Here is a 20,266-nt window from a genome sequence, read left to right as displayed (position 1 = left end):
GACATGCATAGGAATGTGATTCTTTTATGATATATTGCACAACAGCTCAACAAGGATTCTTTTATGCTTAAACATTCAAACATGTTCAAAAGCTGTACATTCATTTCACACCCCTCTAATCAAGTCTCAGTACCTTTGTGATCAAAAGATCAGTCGAGAATTTTGAATATTAATTTTTTGGGACATTATATTCTTTGATATTTCCGCCATTGAAAAGCTTCTAAAGGTAATTATGGAATTTCTCTACATAATTTTCAAAACGAAAATTTTACAAGCCCCTTCAGAATCAAGCATGTCTCGAGTTTTTCATCACGCCTTTGGTTAATAAAATTACTATAGCCATTCTTTGACACTTTTACCTTCAAACAAATTCATATCGTAATTGTGGAATTTACTTTCTCTGTGATCAGAACTCTTCTGTGTACATCCCTAGACTTCGATAACGACAGGTGGCATGTTTATATAATTAGCAATACATACAAAATCTCCCGGAAAATCAACTGTGCTTCCCTCCACCCCCCTACTCCACACCCTTCTACAGTAAACATACAACCACTAATGTCTTTCTACATGTGTGTATGTGTTTATCCGTCAAGAAAGAAAAACAAAATTAAAAAAACAACATATGATGTCTTTGAATAAGCATACCTTTACCCTGTCGTGTTAAGATTTTTTCGACTCGTTAGTTTCTGGTGTTGATTACAAAGTCTGCGACACTTTTTATACACTGTGACAGGAAACATGGCCACCACCCATACACAGTAACCAAACCCACGGAGGAGAACATTTCACACATTTTTATCGCATGTGCTATGGTAAATACATGTGCATTGCATGTCATAATCGGACAAAAATTTGGTTGTGGAATTGTTCATTTCGGTACTTTCTTTCTACAGTGTAACTTTGGTATGATACGACAGGGTGTCTGACATGCTTCATGTCTTTATACCAATCTCTAGTCCCTACACAAGGATACGGTATATGTATTGACTGGAGATGATTTAGTTTTACTTGTAAGATATAGCTTACTAACACCAGGAAGAGGAGGAGAATAAAAGGCAAAAAGTAGAAATAGACAAAACTTGTTTATTTCAGTGGTTATCTATTATGCTAGCAATCGTATTATAATACCTTCCATCCAATTTTCATAATACAGTAAAACCCCTATAACTCGAACTGCAGGGGACCAGGTCAATAGTTCGAGGAATACGGGGTATTCGACTCATCCGAGGTTGGTCAAGATCGACAGCTAAAATGTCCGGTTTCAAACTATGACAAACAATGCACGGCAATGACATTTTAATTACCCTATCTTTCAGCATTTTGGATTTCTTTATTCAAGTGTTGTATTGATAGCAATATCAAGTTGAAAAAATGTATAACATCAATTTAGCGTTTGGAAAAGCTAATGAGAAAGCCCTAAATCAATTGTCATTCACATCAGAGTAAGCGCTCGTCATCTAGGTTAATGTACAATATCCATATTGGTCAACAAGGAGTACATTTTCTATTATTTAATCATCACAAATTATTTAAAACATTTACAAAATACATACTCACAATAAAGTTATTAACCAGCATATTTACGGACATAAGGAATGATATCTATAGATGTCTATTTAGTATTTACGAGTAAAGTTACAAAATACAATTTACATGAAAAGATACGGAACGCACTGATAAAATGTACTTTGCATATATCGTTTGATATCGTTTACATCTTTCGGCAAATAACATTGTGTTAGCCTGTCGAATGAAACCAACGAAGAAATTTAAAAAAAAAATAAACTTTTATAATTAGGCGGACGTCAGCAATATCTTCCGCCTCTTTTGTCATTTCACAATGCATACTTTCTATTAACACGGATCAACAACTTCCGTATTTACAACGAAGATTATTACGAGAGAAACATTAATAACTTAATGCCTTTTCTGAAATATTTAAATAAAGTTAGCATTAAACAACGGCTTGCGATCGTGTAGGTAGGTAATAATGACACCGTTAATCCCTTAATTACCTAAAGGCTTGACACGCCAATTGTATAAACACAAGATCGTGAGCAATTATCCATGTTGGTCGGTGCAGTCAGGTGTGACACAGGTAAAAAAATCTCAAGGGCCGAACACCTGTTCGACGAATACATGGGTAAATACTATGTATTTGATGCAACAGGGACATATTTCTGTTCGAGGAATAAGGGGTATTCGACGAATAACTGTTCGAGCTATCCGGGGTTTTGTTACTTAGATTATATAGAGAGACGGTCGGGACCGTACGACCAGTTCGACGAATAGGGGGTATTCGAGGAATCCGGGTTCGAGTTAGAGGGGTTTTACTTATTTCATGTAAAAATACTTTCTTACATATAAATGCAGAACTTTGATTAAAAGGGTATTGCTTTGCTTTTAATGATACAATCAAACCTGGCTATATGGACCACTTAAAGACCAAGTCTTTATCGCCAAGTGGTCTTTATACACAGGTAAATTGTGTTATAGATGGCCATTTGGAACCCTAAAAGGTGGTCTTATTAAGCAGGTGGTCTTTGTACAGAAGTGGTTGTTAAGGCAGGTTTGAATGTACATGAATACTTTATTTAATGAATTCCTCTGTTCGTGTTTGTAACGAAACTTTTAACTCACTATTTCCAATCGCTCGGACTTGTATACATGTATACTTGGGTTATCCATGGCTACTTAAGATCCTAAAAAGTGGTCTTATTTAGCAGGTGGTTGCCAAGGCAGGTTTGAATGTACATGATTACGTAGGTTTTATAAATTCCTTTGTTCTTGTTATGTAACTCGACCTACTCTCTATTTCCAACCCCTCCGACTCAATCATGATTTGTTACCTGTAAGACTGACAATTTTATTGTAGCCTGCAATTATTTTATCATTTTCTCATCAAAAAAATCGCTTCTGACATAAGAATGCCTTTTTTCCCCCAGTTCAGATCCTGACATTTGAGAATCTCTGTCAGATCATGGTTTTTATTACTGTGGCAACGCCTCCAACGAATCCTTCCCCTTATCATCAACAGTGCTACACTATCAAAACTTTACATAAGCATCTGATGTAAATTTAAAATTTGAAATATTTTCAAAAACTTCTTGGTTGAAGAAATGCCTGTTCTTACTCAAATCTGTGACCAGATGTCGAGTGGGCGGACAAAATCTCTGTAAAATAAAGATATTTCTGAATGATGAATGGAGAGAGTTTTGACAAACCACTTAATAACATAACAGAGAGATTACACGACATCTCCGAGATGATTTATCGCCTACATCGGCCTGGTTCCTGTCGACACACTATCTCCTTAAGCTTTTTTTTTTGGTGTTGATATTTTCATACACAATTTGTCTGCAAGATTTTTGCACATTTCAGAACGTGAATTTCAATCTATAACAGTTTCTAATAACTTGTTTTGATAATAAAACATGTAAAAATTCTATCAAATTTTTTTTCTGGTCATAAACAAATTTTCTTAGCTGAAAACGTTTTACTCAAGTATCAATTGTTATTCACAATCTAGAACATGATGCCATGTCATGTTTTCATTACAATATATTTATTGTATAAAATTAATGTTATACAATACTAGTACTCATAGCTGTACATGAATATTGAACAATGCTTTCTTCAATATCACTCTTATAATTATTTAGAATGTCCTACCAAAAATCAATTATTTTGATCAGTCAAAATTTGCATACAAAATACACATTTTCAAATATCTTCAGTTATTTAAAAGGACTAAAAATTTTAACAAATATCTTCTAGCATAAAATGTGTTTAAAACAAGAGCTGTTGGAGAACAGCAAAGCTCGCCTATTCAGAAGAAGTTGATGTTCAAGTATTTACTGTTTAAACATGGAAATATGACAAATTAACAGACTCAAAACCCCCTAAAGGGCCCCAAATTGGTTGTATAATCACGTTCAGCATCCATACACATTAGGAAAATAAAATCATAAACATTTATGATGACTTATGCTTAAACAATTGACAAAATAGAAACTTGCTCAAAAACTTTAACATGGAAATATGACAAATTCACAGACTCAAAAACCCCCTAAAGGGCCCCAAATTGGTTGTATGATCACGTTCAGCATCCATACACATTAGGAAAATAAAATCATAAACAGTTATCATGACTTAAACTTAAACAATAGACAAAATAGAAAGTTGCTCAAAAACTTTAACGTGAAATGGGACGCCAACGCTGACGCCGACGCCGGGGTGACAACATTAGCTCCCCCTATTCTTCGAATAGGCGAGCTAAAAATGACATATATTGATATGTAACAAGACTAGCTTTTGAATTTCCATGTCATTTCTAGATCTCCCTCCCCTTCTTTGTTACAGTACGACAGGATTACCTCCCTTTGTCTACAGACCTGTTCCAGCTAGGCTAAAATAACACTCTTCCAATAGAACCAAGAGCATCAAGGCTATCAGGTTAGTATAAAAGATACCTAATATCCCACAGACCTTTCTCAGACTTTAAATCTCATAGGACTGTAGTATTGTCTACATATCACAGCTTGCTGTGGGTTATACCTGTCTAACTATATGGGTTGTTGTAAGTTTATAGCAAATTTCAGGCATGCTGATGTGGATTTTTACACACGATCAAATTGAATATTGAAAAATCCTATTTGGAGCAATTATTAAGTAAATCAGATACAGAACAACAATTCAGATATAAAACTAGTTGCTTAATGAACACAAATTTGAGTTCAAACCTGCAAGATACATTTGTAAATCATCATATCTTTCAGAGGTTATAACATATATAAATATATAGATTCACAACCTTTGGTAAGCTATCAATGATAAACTTAGTGATGAAAGGCACTTCCATTTATAAATGATAAACGAACGAAAAACAGGATTAAGTTCAGAAACAACACCCTGGAGATTTCAAATTTCAGAAATAATTGGATTTATTTTTGACAGGGATGCAAGATAAGGCAGGATTATCATGCCAAAAATGTGTTTTATTTTCTTACTGAAACAGTTGGATACAAACAACCAATTGAAATGATTTCTTTGTGTAACCATGACGATTACTGAACTGGCCATTTGTGAAATGAAGGATTTTTGACGCTTTAATTGGCTGAAAGTCACTTAATTGGGCTATTGACCTACCATCTTATTTAGTATATTGTGGTTATTTTGATAACCTTTCAAAACCACTTCTTACATGTTTGATAACAACATTGGTTGCTTTCTATCTTATTCTCAAGGCCAATGGTAGAGAAAGTAAATTTGATTTCTGATCTTTTTTATAAAACACTGCTAGCTTGTTCCCCTACCAAACAAAAGCAGTTAAAGAATTCATAATCTTTTAAAATGGTTGCTAGGATTGTTATCTTTTTTTTTTATTTTTTTTTATTTTAAATTTTTTTTTTTTTTTTTTGTGTGTACAACTACGTACATCAATTTGAATTGTATTACTAGGAAGTTGCAGATAATTTTCTTAGAATTTGGTTGATTATGTGTGACAATTTTAGAGAATATGTTTTCCTATACTATATATGTACCGTATAACCTGGTGACATTATGGTTGACACTTCCATTGTCATACTGGAGCCCTTGGTTCTTCCAGGCAGGTTTAAGGTTCTTAATCTAGAATATCTATCATGGTGTATTCTAAATATGTATGACCATCTTCAGAGAGCAGTTTTTTCTTTAAAAAATAAACTTTATTTATTAAACATTGATTGCAAAACAAGTTACTCAACTAATGCAAATTACTCTCGATGGCCCAAATGTAAACAGGCATGGGGTCTTAGTGTGAGAGGAAACTGGAGTACCCAGAGAAAATCCACATGAACGGGCAGGTGACTCCTAACCTTTTCACGTCCATGCCGGGGATCGTGATATATGCTTAGCCTGACAACAATGACTACCCTTGCCAATGTTCCTCTATGTGCTGGAGCCTCTGGTTCTATAAGTCAGGATTCAGTTTGGTTGTATGTATACAAGTCTATGACTTTCCCCAGAGAATATGTTACAGTTTTAAAATTAGGTTGCACAATGTATTATGTGAAACTTTTTTTAAGAGAAGATGTTCAGCTTTTCTTGTACAATATTGTACATGGTTCATAATAGCTTGCTGATGATAATGACTGACATTTCGAGAAAATGTAATATTTTCTTAAGTTGTACAATATCGTACATGCTGATTACAATGGCTGACCACTCCCTCTGTCCAGCTGGTTCTGTAACTCGGGGTAATGTATAGTGTATTTATTGATTGTCCCTCCAGCTGACTGCCTCCTCACAAAGGCAGACTTAGATAATGATAGATGTTTGTACATGCCTCGCTTTTTAATTCCTCCTTATTCAGACATGATAATTCTCCTGTCATCTACATCTCACAGACTGACACGATAAAGCATGTCCACCATCTTCTGACTATAGAAATCTTACATCCAGACGAACAAAACCTTACAAGGACAGACACACTTCACTTTTGATAAGAGTTACTCATGCTTTGAAACTGATATCCAGAAAAATGAAGAAAACATGATATAGGATTATGTCTCTAAATAATTACTGCTGAATTTAGCTTTCGGTTTTTTTTTTTTTAGTTTTACGTCTTCAATACAGCTAAGGTAATTTGAGAACATAACAGGGTTAGGAGGTGGAGGAATGCCAAAGTACTCGGAGAAAAACCACCGCCCATCGGTCAGTACATGAAATCGGCTCCACATTAGACTCAAACTCACAATCCAGAGGTGGCAGTGAATTTAAAACCTAGCTAGTTATAGTATATCTCAACAAGAGGTCCAGAGGGCCTGTTCTAGGAGGGGGAAACCTAGCTAGTTATAGTATATCTCAACAAGAGGTCCAGAGGGCCTGTTCTAGGGGGAAACCTAGCCAGTTATAGTATATCTCAACAAGAGGTCCAGAGGGCCTGTTCTAGGAGGGGAACACCTAGCTAGTTATAGTATATCTCAACAAGAGGTCCAGAGGGCCTGTTCTAGGGGGAAAACCTAGCTAGCTATAGTATATCTCAACAAGAGGTCCAGAGGGCCTGTTCTAGGAGGGAAACCTAGCCAGTTATAGTATATCTCAACAAGAGGTCCAGAGGGCCTGTTCTAGGGGGAAAACCTAGCTAGTTATAGTATATCTCAACAAGAGGTCCAGAGGGCCTGTTCTAGGAGGGAAACCTAGCTAGTTATAGTATATCTCAACAAGAGGTCCAGAGGGCCTGTTCTAGGAGGAAACCTAGCTAGTTATAGTATATCTTCAACAAGAGGTCCAGAGGGCCTGTTCTAGGGGGAAAACCTAGCTAGTTATAGTATATCTCAACAAGAGGTCCAGAGGGCCTGTTCTAGGAGGGAAACCTAGCTAGTTATAGTATATCTCAACAAGAGGTCCAGAGGGCCTGTTCTAGGAGGGAAACCTAGCTAGTTACAGTAAATCTCAACAAGAGGTCCAGAGGGCCTGTTCTAGGAGGGAAACCTAGCTAGTTATAGTATATCTCAACAAGAGGTCCAGAGGGCCTGTTCTAGGGGGGGGAACCTAGCTAGTTATAGTATATCTCAACAAGAGGTCCAGAGGGCCTGTTCTAGGAGGAAACCTAGGATAGTATATCTCAACAAGGGAGAACCTAGGAGGGAAACCAGTTATAGTATATCTCAACAAGAGGTCCAGAGGGCCTGTTCTAGGAGGGAAACCTAGCCAGTTATAGTATATCTCAACAAGAGGTCCAGAGGGCCTGTTCTAGGAGGGAAACCTAGCCAGTTATAGTATATCTCAACAAGAGGTCCAGAGGGCCTGTTCTAGGAGGGAAACCTAGCCAGTTATAGTATATCTCAACAAGAGGTCCAGAGGACCTGTTCTAGGAGGGAACCTAGCAGTATAGTATATAGTCTTAGAATCTGGGCCGTAACCTAGCCAGTTATAGTATATCTCAACAAGAGGTCCAGAGGACCTGTTCTAGGAGGGAAACCTAGCCAGTTATAGTATATCTCAACAAGAGGTCCAGAGGGCCTGTTCTAGGAGGGAAACCTAGCCAGTTATAGTATATCTCAACAAGAGGTCCAGAGGACCTGTTCTAGGAGGGAAACCTAGCTAGCTATAGTATATCTCAACAAGAGGTCCAGAGGGTCTGTTCTAGGAGGAAAACCTAGCTAGCTATAGTATATCTCAACAAGAGGTCCAGAGGGTCTGTTCTAGGAGGGAAACCTAGCCAGCTATAGTATATCTCAACAAGAGGTCCAGAGGGCCTGTTCTAGGAGGGAAACCTAGCTAGTTACAGTATATCTCAACAAGAGGTCCAGAGGAGCCTGTTCTAGGAAGGAAACCTAGCCAGTTATAGTATATCTCAACAAGAGGTCCAGAGGGCCTGTTCTAGGAGGGAAACCTAGCCAGTTATAGTATATCTCAACAAGAGGTCCAGAGGGCCTGTTCTAGGGGGAAAACCTAGCCAGTTATAGTATATCTCAACAAGAGGTACAGAGGGCCTGTTCTAGGAGGGAAACCTAGCTAGCTATAGTATATCTCAACAAGAGGTCCAGAGGACCTGTTCTAGGGGGAAAACCTAGCCAGTTATAGTATATCTCAACAAGAGGTACAGAGGGCCTGTTCTAGGAGGGAAACCTAGCTAGCTATAGTATATCTCAACAAGAGGTCCAGAGGGCCTGTTCTAGGGGGAAAACCTAGCCAGTTATAGTATATCTCAACAAGAGGTCCAGAGGGCCTGTTCTAGGAGGGAAACCTAGCCAGTTATAGTATATCTCAACAAGAGGTCCAGAGGGCCTGTTCTAGGGGGAAAACCTAGCCAGTTATAGTATATCTCAACAAGAGGTACAGAGGGCCTGTTCTAGGAGGGAAACCTAGCCAGCTATAGTATATCTCAACAAGAGGTCCAGAGGGCCTGTTCTAGGAGGGAAACCCAGCCAGTTATAGTATATCTCAACAAGAGGTACAGAGGGCCTGTTCTAGGGGGAAAACCTAGCTAGTTGTAGAATCTCAGCAAGAGGTAGAGAGGGCCTGTTCTAGGGGGAAACCTAGCTAGTTGTAGAATCTCAACAAGAGGTCCAGAGGGCCTGTTCTAGGAGGGGGGAACATAGCTAATTGTAGAATCTCAGCAAGAGGTCCAGGGGGCTGTTCTAGGAGGGGGAAACCTAGCTAGTTATAGTATATCTCAACAAGAGGTCCAGAGGGGCCTGTTCTAGGGGGGGGGCCTAGCCAGTTGTAGTATGTCTCAACAAGAGGTCCAAAGGGCCTGTTCTAGGGGGAAACTTAGCTAGCTATAGTATATCTCAACAAGAGGTCCAGAGGACCTGTTCTAGGAGGGAAACCTAGCCAGTTATAGTATATCTCAACAAGAGGTACAGAGGGCCTGTTCTAGGGGGAAAACCTAGCTAGTTGTAGAATCTCAGCAAGAGGTACAGAGGGCCTGTTCTAGGGGGGTAAACCTAGCTAGTTGTAGAATCTCAACAAGAGGTCCAGGGGGCTTGTTCTAGGGGGAAACCTAGCTAGTTATAGTATATCTCAACAAGAGGTCCAGAGGGCCTGTTCTAGGAGGGGGGAAAACATAGCTAGTTATAGTATATCTCAACAGGAGGTCCAGAGGGCCTGTTCTAGGAGGGAAACCTAGCTAGTTATAGTATATCTCAACAAGAGGTCCAGAGGGCCTGTTCTAGGGGGGGGGGGCCTAGCTAGTTGTAGTATGTCTCAACAAGAGGTCCAAAGGGCCTGTTCTAGGAGGAAACCTTGCAAGTTATAGTATATCTCGACAAGAGGTCCAGAGGGCCTGTTCTAGGAGGGAAACCTAGCTAGTTATAGTATATCTCAACAAGAGGTCCAGAGGGCCTGTTCTAGGAGGGAAACCTAGCTAGTTATAGTATATCTCAACAAGAGGTCCAGAGGGCCTGTTCTAGGAGGGAAACCTAGCTAGTTATAGTATATCTCAACAAGAGGTCCAGAGGGCCTGTTCTAGGAGGGAAACCTTGCCAGTTATAGTATATCTCAACAAAAGGTCCAGAGGGCCTGTTCTAGGAAGGAACCTAGCTATAGTTATAGTATATCTCAACAAGAGGTCCAAAGGGCCTGTTCTAGGGGGGGACCTAGCTAGTTGTAGTATGTCTCAACAAGAGGTCCAAAGGGCCTGTTCTAGGGGGAAACTTAGCTAGCTATAGTATATCTCAACAAGAGGTCCAGAGGGCCTGTTCTAGGAGGGAAACCTAGCCAGTTATAGTATATCTCAACAAGAGGTACAGAGGGCCTGTTCTAGGGGGAAAACCTAGCTAGTTGTAGTAATCTCAACAAGAGGTCCAGAGGGCCTGTTCTAAGGGGGAAACCTAGCTAGTTGTAGAATCTCAACAAGAGGTCCAGGGGGCCTGTTCTAGGGGGGGACCTAGCTAGTTGTAGTATATCTCAACAAGAGGTCCAAAGGGCCTGTTCTAGGGGGAAACTTAGCTAGTTATAGTATATCTCAACAAGAGGTCCAGAGGGCCTGTTCTAGGAGGGAAACCTAGCCAGTTATAGTATATCTCAACAAGAGGTCCAGAGGGCCTGTTCTAGGAGGGAAACCTTGCTAGTTATAGATATCTCAACAAGAGGTCCAGAGGGCCTGTTCTAGGAGGGAAACCTAGCTAGTTATAGAATCTCAACAAGAGGTCCAGAGGGCCTGTTCTAGGAGGGAAACCTAGCTAGTTATAGTATATCTCAACAAGAGGTCCAGAGGGCCTGTTCTAGGAGGAAACCTAGCTAGTTATAGTATATCTCAACAAGAGGTCCAGAGGACCTGTTCTAGGAGGGAAACCTAGCCAGTTATAGTATATCTCAACAAGAGGTCCAGAGGGCCTGTTCTAGGAGGGAAACCTAGCCAGTTATAGTATATCTCAACAAGAGGTCCAGAGGACCTGTTCTAGGAGGGAAACCTAGCTAGTTATAGTATATCTCAACAAGAGGTCCAGAGGGCCTGTTCTAGGAAGGGAAACCTAGCTAAAGTTATAGTATATCTCAACAAGAGGTCCAGAGGGCCTGTTCTAGGAGGGAAACCTAGCTAGTTATAGTATATCTCAACAAGAGGTCCAGAGGGCCTGTTCTAGGAGGGAAACCTAGCTAGTTATAGTATATCTCAACAAGAGGTCCAGAGGGCCTGTTCTAGGAGGGAAACCTAGCTAGTTATGGTATATCTCAACAAGAGGTCCAGAGGGCCTGTTCTAGGAGGAAACCTAGCCTAGTTATAGTATATCTCAACAAGAGGTCCAGAGGGCTTATGTTCTAGGAGGGAAAACCTAGCTAGTTATAGTAAATCTCAACAAGAGGTCCAGAGGGTCCTGTTCTAGGAGGGAAACCTAGCTATTTATAGTATATCTCAACAAGAGGTCCAGAGGGCCTGTTCCAGGGGGAAACCTAGCTAGTTATAGTAAATCTCAACAAGAGGTCCAGAGGACCTGTTCTAGGAGGGAAACCTAGCCAGTTATAGTATATCTCAACAAGAGGTCCAGAGGGCCTGTTCTAGGAGGGAAACCTAGCCAGTTATAGTATATCTCAACAAGAGGTCCAGAGGGCCTGTTCTAGGAGGGAAACCTAGCCAGTTATAGTATATCTCAACAAGAGGTCCAGAGGGCCTGTTCTAGGAGGGAAACCTAGCCAGTTATAGTATATCTCAACAAGAGGTCCAGAGGGCCTGTTCTAGGAGGGGGGAACATAGCTAGCTATAGTATATCTCAACAAGAGGTCCAGAGGGCCTGTTCTAGGAGGGAAACCTAGCTAGTTATAGTATATCTCAACAAGAGGTCCAGAGGGCCTGTTCTAGGAGGGAAACCTAGCTAGTTATAGTATATCTCAACAAGAGGTCCAGAGGGCCTGTTCTAGGAGGGAAACCTAGCCAGTTATAGTATATCTCAACAAGAGGTCCAGAGGGCCTGTTCTAGGAGGGAAACCTAGCTAGTTATAGTATATCTCAACAAGAGGTCCAGAGGGCCTGTTCTAGGAGGGAAACCTAGCTAGTTATAGTATATCTCAACAAGAGGTCCAGAGGGCCTGTTCTAGGAGGGAAACCTAGCCAGTTATAGTATATCTCAACAAGAGGTCCAGAGGGCCTGTTCTAGGAGGGAAACCTAGCTAGTTATAGTATATCTCAACAAGAGGTCCAGAGGGCCTGTTCTAGGAAGGAAACCTAGCTAGTTGTTATAGTATATCTCAACAAGAGGTCCAGAGGGGCCTGTTCTAGTTCTAGCAAGTTATAGTATAGTATATCTCAATAAGAGGTCCAGGAGGGCCGTTCTAGGGGGAAACCTAGCTAGTTATAGTATATCTCAACAAGAGGTCCAGAGGGCCTGTTCTAGGGGGGAAACCTAGCTAGTTATAGTATATCTCAACAAGAGGTCCAGAGGGCCTGTTCTAGGAGGGAAACCTAGCCAGTTATAGTATATCTCAACAAGAGGTCCAGAGGGCCTGTTCTAGGAGGGAAACCTAGCTAGTTATAGTATATCTCAACAAGAGGTCCAGAGGGCCTGTTCTAGGAGGGAAACCTAGCTAGTTATAGTATATCTCAACAAGAGGTCCAGAGGGCCTGTTTCTAGGAGGGGAACCTAGCTAGTTATAGTATATCTCAACAAGAGGTCCAGAGGGCCTGTTCTAGGGAGGGAAACCTAGCCAGTTATAGTATATCTCAACAAGAGGTCCAGAGGGCCTGTTCTAGGAGGGAAACCTAGCTAGTTATAGTATATCTCAACAAGAGGTCCAGAGGGCCTGTTCTAGGAGGGAAACCTAGCTAGTTATAGTATATCTCAACAAGAGGTCCAGAGGGCCTGTTCTAGGAGGGAAACCTAGCTAGTTATAGTATATCTCAACAAGAGGTCCAGAGGGCCTGTTCTAGGAGGGAAACCTAGCTAGTTTATAGTAATATCTCAACAAGAGGTCCAGAGGGCCTGTTCTAGGAGGGAAACCTAGCTAGTTATAGTATATCTCAACAAGAGGTCCAGAGGGCCTGTTCTAGGAGGGAAACCTAGCTAGTTATAGTATATCTCAACAAGAGGTCCAGAGGGCCTGTTCTAGGAGGGGAAACCTAGCTAGTTATAGTATATCTCAACAAGAGGTCCAGAGGGCCTGTTCTAGGAGGGAAACCTAGCCAGTTATAGTATATCTCAAACAAGAGGTCCAGAGGGCCTGTTCTAAGGGGAAACCTTGCTAGTTACAGTATATCTCAACAAGAGGTCCAGAGGGCCTGTTCTAGGAGGGAAACCTAGCTAGTTATAGTATATCTCAACAAGAGGTCCAGAGGGCCTGTTTATAGGAGGGAAACCTAGCCAGTTATAGTATATCTCAACAAAAGGTCCAGAGGGCCTGTTCTAGGAAGGAAACCTAGCTAGTTATAGTATATCTCAACAAGAGGTCCAGAGGGCCTGTTCTAGGAGGGGGGAACCTAGCTAGTTATAGAATATCTCAACAAGAGGTCCAGAGGGCCTGTTCTAGGAGGAAAACCTAGCTAGTTATAGTATATCTCAACAAGAGGTCCAGAGGGCCTGTTCTAGGAGGGAAACCTAGCTAGTTATAGTATATCTCAACAAGAGGTCCAGAGGGCCTGTTCTAGGAGGGAAACCTAGCTAGTTATAGTATATCTCAACAAGAGGTCCAGAGGGCCTGTTCTAGGAAGGAAACCTAGCTATAGTTATAGTATATCTCAACAAGAGGTCCAGAGGGCCTGTTCTAGGAGGAAAACCTAGCTAAGTTATAGTATATCTCAACAAGAGGTCCAGAGGGGCCTGTTCTAGGAGGGAAACCTAGCTAGTTATAGTATATCTCAACAAGAGGTCCAGAGGACCTGTTCTAGGAGGGAAACCTAGCTAAAGTTATAGTATATCTCAACAAGAGGTCCAGAGGGCCTGTTCTAGGAGGGAAACCTAGCTAGTTATAGTATATCTCAACAAGAGGTCCAGAGGACCTGTTCTAGGAAGGAAACCTAGCTAGTTATAGTATATCTCAACAAGAGGTCCAGAGGGCCTGTTCTAGGAGGGAAAACCTAGCTAGTTATAGTATATCTCAACAAGAGGTCCAGATGACCTGTTCTAGGAAGGAAACCTAGCTAAAGTTATAGTATATCTCAACAAGAGGTCCAGAGGGCTTATTCTAGGAGGAAAACCTAGCTAGTTACAGTAAATCTCAACAAGAGGTCCAGAGGGTCTGTTCTAGGAGGAAAACCTAGCTAGTTATAGTATATCTCAACAAGAGGTCCAGAGGGCCTATTCCAGGAGGGAAACCTACTAGTTACAGTAAATCTCAACAAGAGGTCCAGAGATCCTGTTCTAGGAGGGAAACCTAGCTAGTTATAGTATATCTCAACAAGAGGTCCAGAGGGCCTGTTCTAGGGGGGAAACCTAGCTAGTTATAGTATATCTTAACAACAAGAGGGCCTGTTCTAGAGGGCCTGCAGTTCTAGAGGTTCAGAGGGCCTGTTCTAAACCTAGCCAGTTATAGTATATCTCAACAAGAGGTTCAGAGGGCCTGTTCTAGGTGGGAAACATAGCTAGTTATAGTATATCTCTACAAGAGGTCCTGAGGAACTGTTCTAGGAAGGAAACGTAGCTAGTTGTTGTATGTCTCAACAAGAGGTCCAGAGGGCCTGTTCTAGGAGGGAAACCTAGCTAGTTACAGTATATCTCAACAAGAGGTCCAGAGGGCCTGTTCTAGGAGGGAAACCTAGCTAGTTATAGTATATCTCAACAAGAGGTCCAGAGGGCCTGTTCTAGGAGGGAAACCTAGCTAGTTACAGTATATCTCAACAAGAGGTCCAGAAGGCATGTTCTAGGATGAACAAGTGGTCTATAGGACCTGTTCTAGGAGGGAAACCTAGCTAGTTATAGTATATCTCAACAAGAGGTCCAGAGGGCCTGTTCTAGGAGGGAAACCTAGCTAGTTATAGCATATCTCAACAAGAGGTCCAGAGGGCCTGTTCTAGGAGGGAAACCTAGCTAGTTATAGTATATCTCAACAAGAGGTCCAGAGGGCCTGTTCTAGGAAGGAAACCTAGCTAGTATTATAGTGTATCTCAACAAGAGGTCCAGAGGAACTGTTCTAAGAGGAAAACCTACCTAGTTACAGTCAATCTCAACAAGAGGTCCAGAGGGCCTGTTCTAGGAGGAAACCTAGCTAGTTACAGCATATCTCAACAAGAGGTTCTGAGGGCCTGTTCTAGGAGGAAAACCTAGCTAGTTACAGCATATCTCAACAAGAGGTTCAGAAGGCCTGTTCTAGGAGGGAAACCTATCTAGTTATAGAACTAGTTTACAGCATATCTCAACAAGAGGTCCAGAGGGCCTGTTCTAGAGGGCCTGTTCAACAAGAGGTTCAGAAGGCCTGTTCTAGGAGGGAAACCTATCTAGTTATAGTATATCTCAACAAGAGGTCCAGAGTGCCTGTTCTAGGAGGAAAACCTACCTAATTACAGCATATCTCAACTAGTGGTCCAGAGTGCCTTTTCCAGAATAAAACATTCCACAGAAGTAATTCACAAAAACAACTCATTATAAGGAATGATGCTGGGTCACTATTATAGAGTATTATAAGAGTTATATGGCCATGAATGCTGGGACTAAGTGATGTTTACTATAATTTAAAATGGTGGTCTATGTATTTGAAACGTTGCCACAATCTTTTGTATTTGTAAAGAGTTGGCACTTACAAGTGAGCATGTGGAAATGTAAAAGTAACTTCAGAATGTCTGATTTGGCTTGTTTAATTGCAGTTTAATATATCATCAACAAACTGTGGTCATTCAGAGATGGCCAGGCTTTTGTGGCAGAGGAAGCTAATGCCAGAGTCCCAAAAGAAAAATCTAACCTGTATCTAGTACCCTGAGTAAAAGGACATGACTGCAACTTCCAACCTAGGGATTAGAGCTTAATATTATAGACTAGCAAGAGGCCAAACGGTTGTAGCTGAATTGAGATTGGGAAAAGCTGACTTTTATACAAATACCAGGATTTATAAGGCTGAACATAAATATATAGGTAAGTGGTTATATATGTGGACCATGTAATTACATATCACGCTCTGTTAAGTGTCCACTGATGTGAAAGCTGTACTGGCTACCTCATGCCCATTTTCTACATGTGTACCTGATTGCCAAGGTAACCGATGAAGCTATAATTAGGAATCCAGATCCTGAAATTGGATTTTGCCTTGCACAGTTGATTCCAATAGTTTTCAGAGCACAAGTTTGAAATTGGAAAAAATAGCAGAAGCAGAGCGGAAGTTGTAACTTTGAAAAAAAATAGGAGAAAGGCATTAAACCTATTCCATGTATATTGTTTTACAATTAATCCATTCACATTTATGCAAAGGTCTGTGAACTGTCATCTTTAGGAAATATTCATTTTACTTTCGATTCACAAACAATAATCCATATCACTGCCTCTGGGATAATGTCACTTGGGACGTATTACCCCCTCGCTTCGCTGGGGTGTAATAAATCCCTTATTACTCGAAAGTCATGCAATAACCTTTACATGAATTGAAGGCCAAGGTGAGTTCTGTTCAACAAACTTTTATCTGTTAGCCAAGAACTGTTCAGATTTTAGATTTATCACATACCATATTTGTCTTAATTAGCACCCAGGGCACATCAGAATTTATAACAAAGGGAGGCACTTATTAGGGAACCTTACGGAAATGTAAATTGTGGACTAAAAATCTGTAAAAAAGTAAGCCATATTGAAATTCTCTCTGAACTCATGGCACATTAATCTGTCACAGGAAACATGCATATGCCTTCTTTCCTTTGTGTTGCATTATTGTGACGTGGTTCACATGTGAAAGTCTTGCAAGTTCATGTAATATGGGATACAATGCCAATGTTATAAGCATCACAGTTGTAAAACATTGCCAAACCTATGTGATTGGGGTGTGTGCATTTATATATCTTCAAAACATTATCTAAAAGAAGGGAGGGGTGCTTATAGGAGGAAATGCCTGATTATTGCGAATACAGTAGGTTTGATCACTATTGAATAAAACATATAGAATTTGATTAATTCCTCAACAGTGACATTGGAAACTACTTGATCAAAGTCATTTATCTGAACAAAACCTTCATTCAAAACACTTTTGGTCCCTGCTTCTTTATGATTAAGAAAATATTATTTGACAATATAATACAGTTGACTCTATACACAAGGTGGGTGTCATTTCTTTCCCAAATTTTGTAGCCATTCAATGGAATATCCAAATATAGCTACTGTCCAGTTGTTATTTTTGACCCTTGTCAACGTCTAACTCAGTCAAGGTCATTCATGGCAGCAAAACCCAACATCAATTTTTTGGTCCTCTTGGTAATGCAGTTATGGACAAGATTTGTCAAATTAAATATTTTACTTTATAAATTTGAAATAATTGATTGCAAACAGAATTTTCTTGAATGTAGGTCAGATTGACCTACTTTTTAACACTGCTGTTTTAGGAGAACATGCAGTGACCCAGCTGTAATAAAGTATTTGTGACAAGAAATACAACTTTTATGATATACGTGGAAAATCAACAAAATTAAACCACTAATATAAAGATCTACAGACAATTGAAACAGACAATAACAAAGGTAGCTTCACATGTACAATTGACCTTATCAATGTCATATAAAAATAGAGCCTGCTTACTTTTATGATTTTAATGTTACCAGGATAATAATAATATCTACATACCTGGTTCAGCACTTACTTTTATGATTTTATTGTTACCAGGATGATAATAATATCTACATACCTGGTTCAGCACTTACTTTAATGATTTTAATGTTACCAAGATGATAAATATTACATCTACATACCTGGTTCAGCACTTGCTGCCCTGCTACCTGATGGTGTTTTCAAAGCAAGAGCTTCAAGTCTGGAAGCAACTGCTTCCAGCCGATTAACAGCTGATGTCAACGCTTCGCTGGACATTTCGTTTTCTTCTGTCTTGACACGTTCCCAAACTTTGGCTAATTCCTCCTGAGCTTGCTGGATTTCTAAGTCCAGTTGTTCCTCTTCCTCCCTCTGAATATCCTCTACGACTTTATAGGTAACTTCCTGTCTTTGAAGTTCTCTCCCTTTCTCCTGAACTTCAACAATAGCTGGAGTAATACTTTCTTCACTTACTCCCTCTGGTGGCCCCTCACCTTGGTTTAACTTTCCCCCTGAGTTGGGCCCCTCAGACTTACTCACTTCCTGTGGAGGGGGACTTCCCTTTTTCAGATTAACTTCCTGTTTAGGGGAGCTGCCAACTTCCTGTGAAGGGGAGGTAACTTCACTAAGAGATGTACAGGTGGCACTGTCAGTCGGCTGAGAAGATTCTGTTCTCTTTTTCTCCTGAAATGATTCAGATTCAGAGTCACTTTGCTCACCACAACAGCAAAACATGATTATATAATTATATCACCTGTCAATGGTCGAGTCAAACGAGGAAAAATCCCATCACTTCACCATCAACACTTTGTATTAATTACAACCACATTGTCTTCAGTAGGCGCCCAGCGATTAGTCATATATATAATATCCTATCTACAGGAATACCATACATTGTTTGTCAAGTGTGTAGTATACACACAGAAATCGTTCAGACACTGTCTCAGAGTACAATAATGTGTTATCCACGAAAATATCTATTCAAGACTATAATAATCCTCCCGCTTTGCTCCTTACAGACATGTCACATGTGTGCTGTACACACGTTTATAAGACAGACATTAATTCACCACAAGTTTATATATCAATGTATAGAAGTTACAATGGTCACTGATCACAAGCTGCACACCGAGTGAAAATGCCCTCCAGGAAATATTTTGTCTGTTCAAGTGCAGATGTGAAAGTTAAAAACTTATTGTTTGAATTCACAATAGGATACGACCTTCCGGCCAACATGTGTTGACAATCAGTGGATTTACAAATGTATATGTCTTCGTCAACATAATTAAATGTAGAGTCGTTTACGGATTACTTTAATATTAGGACTGTCATTGGATAAACACTGGTAAACAATCGTAAGATCCCAACTGAAGCCTTCAGGTGAAAGTTATACTTATGTTTACATATCACTTCCGGCTCAGATCAAAGGTCAGAGGTAAAAATGTTTGTTGTGAGACTGTAAGTGAGTAAATAAAGTGGTCCCTTGTTCTTGACAGTCTGGATCAGACTGAACAATACTTATAATCTCAATTGTGTTTTCTTTTTTTTTATGTCTCTGACTGTCTAATCCAGGCCTGTATTTCACTTGTTCATTAAGTACTGTATTATATTCCGACAATAGTGAATTTGAATGGTAACAGTACTCACCACAGTCGGTATGCTGACGACAATTCAGCACGGAAGATAAATATGTATTTGACTACCACCGTATATATAGGTAGTAGCTATTATTCCTAAGGAGTGTAACATTTCAATGACCAAGAACAAATTTTGTCCATTTATAAGTTTGATAAAATTTGACGTTTTGGTCTCCCTTTACTCCGACTCTGAGTGAATGTAGACAAAGTCTATTATATAAACCAGAGTTTTAAAGCACAAATCCACATGTCTGTAATAGTTCCCTTACAGGTTGAAAACACTATTGAGCATCACACAAGATAATATTCACAAACATCCAGTTAAGATAGGCGTATATAAGTATCCTATAAGGTCACTATGCAGGCCACTGGACAAGTAGTGGACAGTCGACCCAAGACAAAAAAGTCTTGTTCTGTAGTCGATCAATACGCTCCCTAAAACATTGTCACAGAAATCGCTTCATTACTTTACACTGCTGAGGCATAGAGAGTCGAAGTTTTAAGTTAAAATGTCGTCATCAATCCACACCCAGCAGAACAAATATGAAGGAATATTTAATCTGGTAGGAGTATGGTGAATAAAACAGCCTGTTTCCCCAGACAGGTAAAAAGGCACAGGTAAATTCCTGACAGGTGAGAAAACTCGTCACCGTCTGGATTATCTTTTACCTGTAGTATATATACAGGTATTAAAGACAAGCCTCCATCTTTAAATAGATTTTCAGCAACAGGTTTTTTTTTACTGGTAAATCATGATCGTGCCATACTATTTATTGGCATTAAAGATTTCTAATTCAGCCACGTGGATCTATATATAGATTCTATTGGATACACAACCTGTAAGATGTGTGTTCAATGTTGTACTTAATTTATATTTTGATTTATGTGTTCAGCGTAATAAACACACAGCCATCAAATTGATTGCACCTATTCAGGTGTAAAATTTATAACTTTACATGTGCATTTAATGAGCTGTTAGGCATCGCCTAAGGCATGAAT

General features: G+C 40.0%; 1 protein-coding gene across 1 annotated transcript in view; it reads right to left on the bottom strand.

Annotated features, from left to right (window-relative positions):
• Positions 1 to 18,045, bottom strand: part of LOC138309031 (adenylyl cyclase-associated protein 1-like) — a 93,682-nt gene extending 75,637 nt beyond the window's left edge. Inside the window, exon 1 of the mRNA XM_069250132.1 lies at positions 17,795 to 18,045. Within this exon, the coding sequence (XP_069106233.1) occupies positions 17,795 to 17,909 (115 nt within the window). The 5' untranslated portion in view covers positions 17,910 to 18,045. The remainder of the gene's footprint in view (positions 1 to 17,794) is intronic.
• Positions 18,046 to 20,266: the final 2,221 nt, after the last annotated feature.

This window comes from Argopecten irradians, chromosome 15, assembly GCF_041381155.1.
Source record: "Argopecten irradians isolate NY chromosome 15, Ai_NY, whole genome shotgun sequence".
NCBI lineage: Eukaryota > Metazoa > Mollusca > Bivalvia > Pectinida > Pectinidae > Argopecten > Argopecten irradians.
The sequence above is the reverse complement of the archived record's forward strand: the minus strand, read 5'-3'. Positions and strand labels throughout refer to the sequence as shown.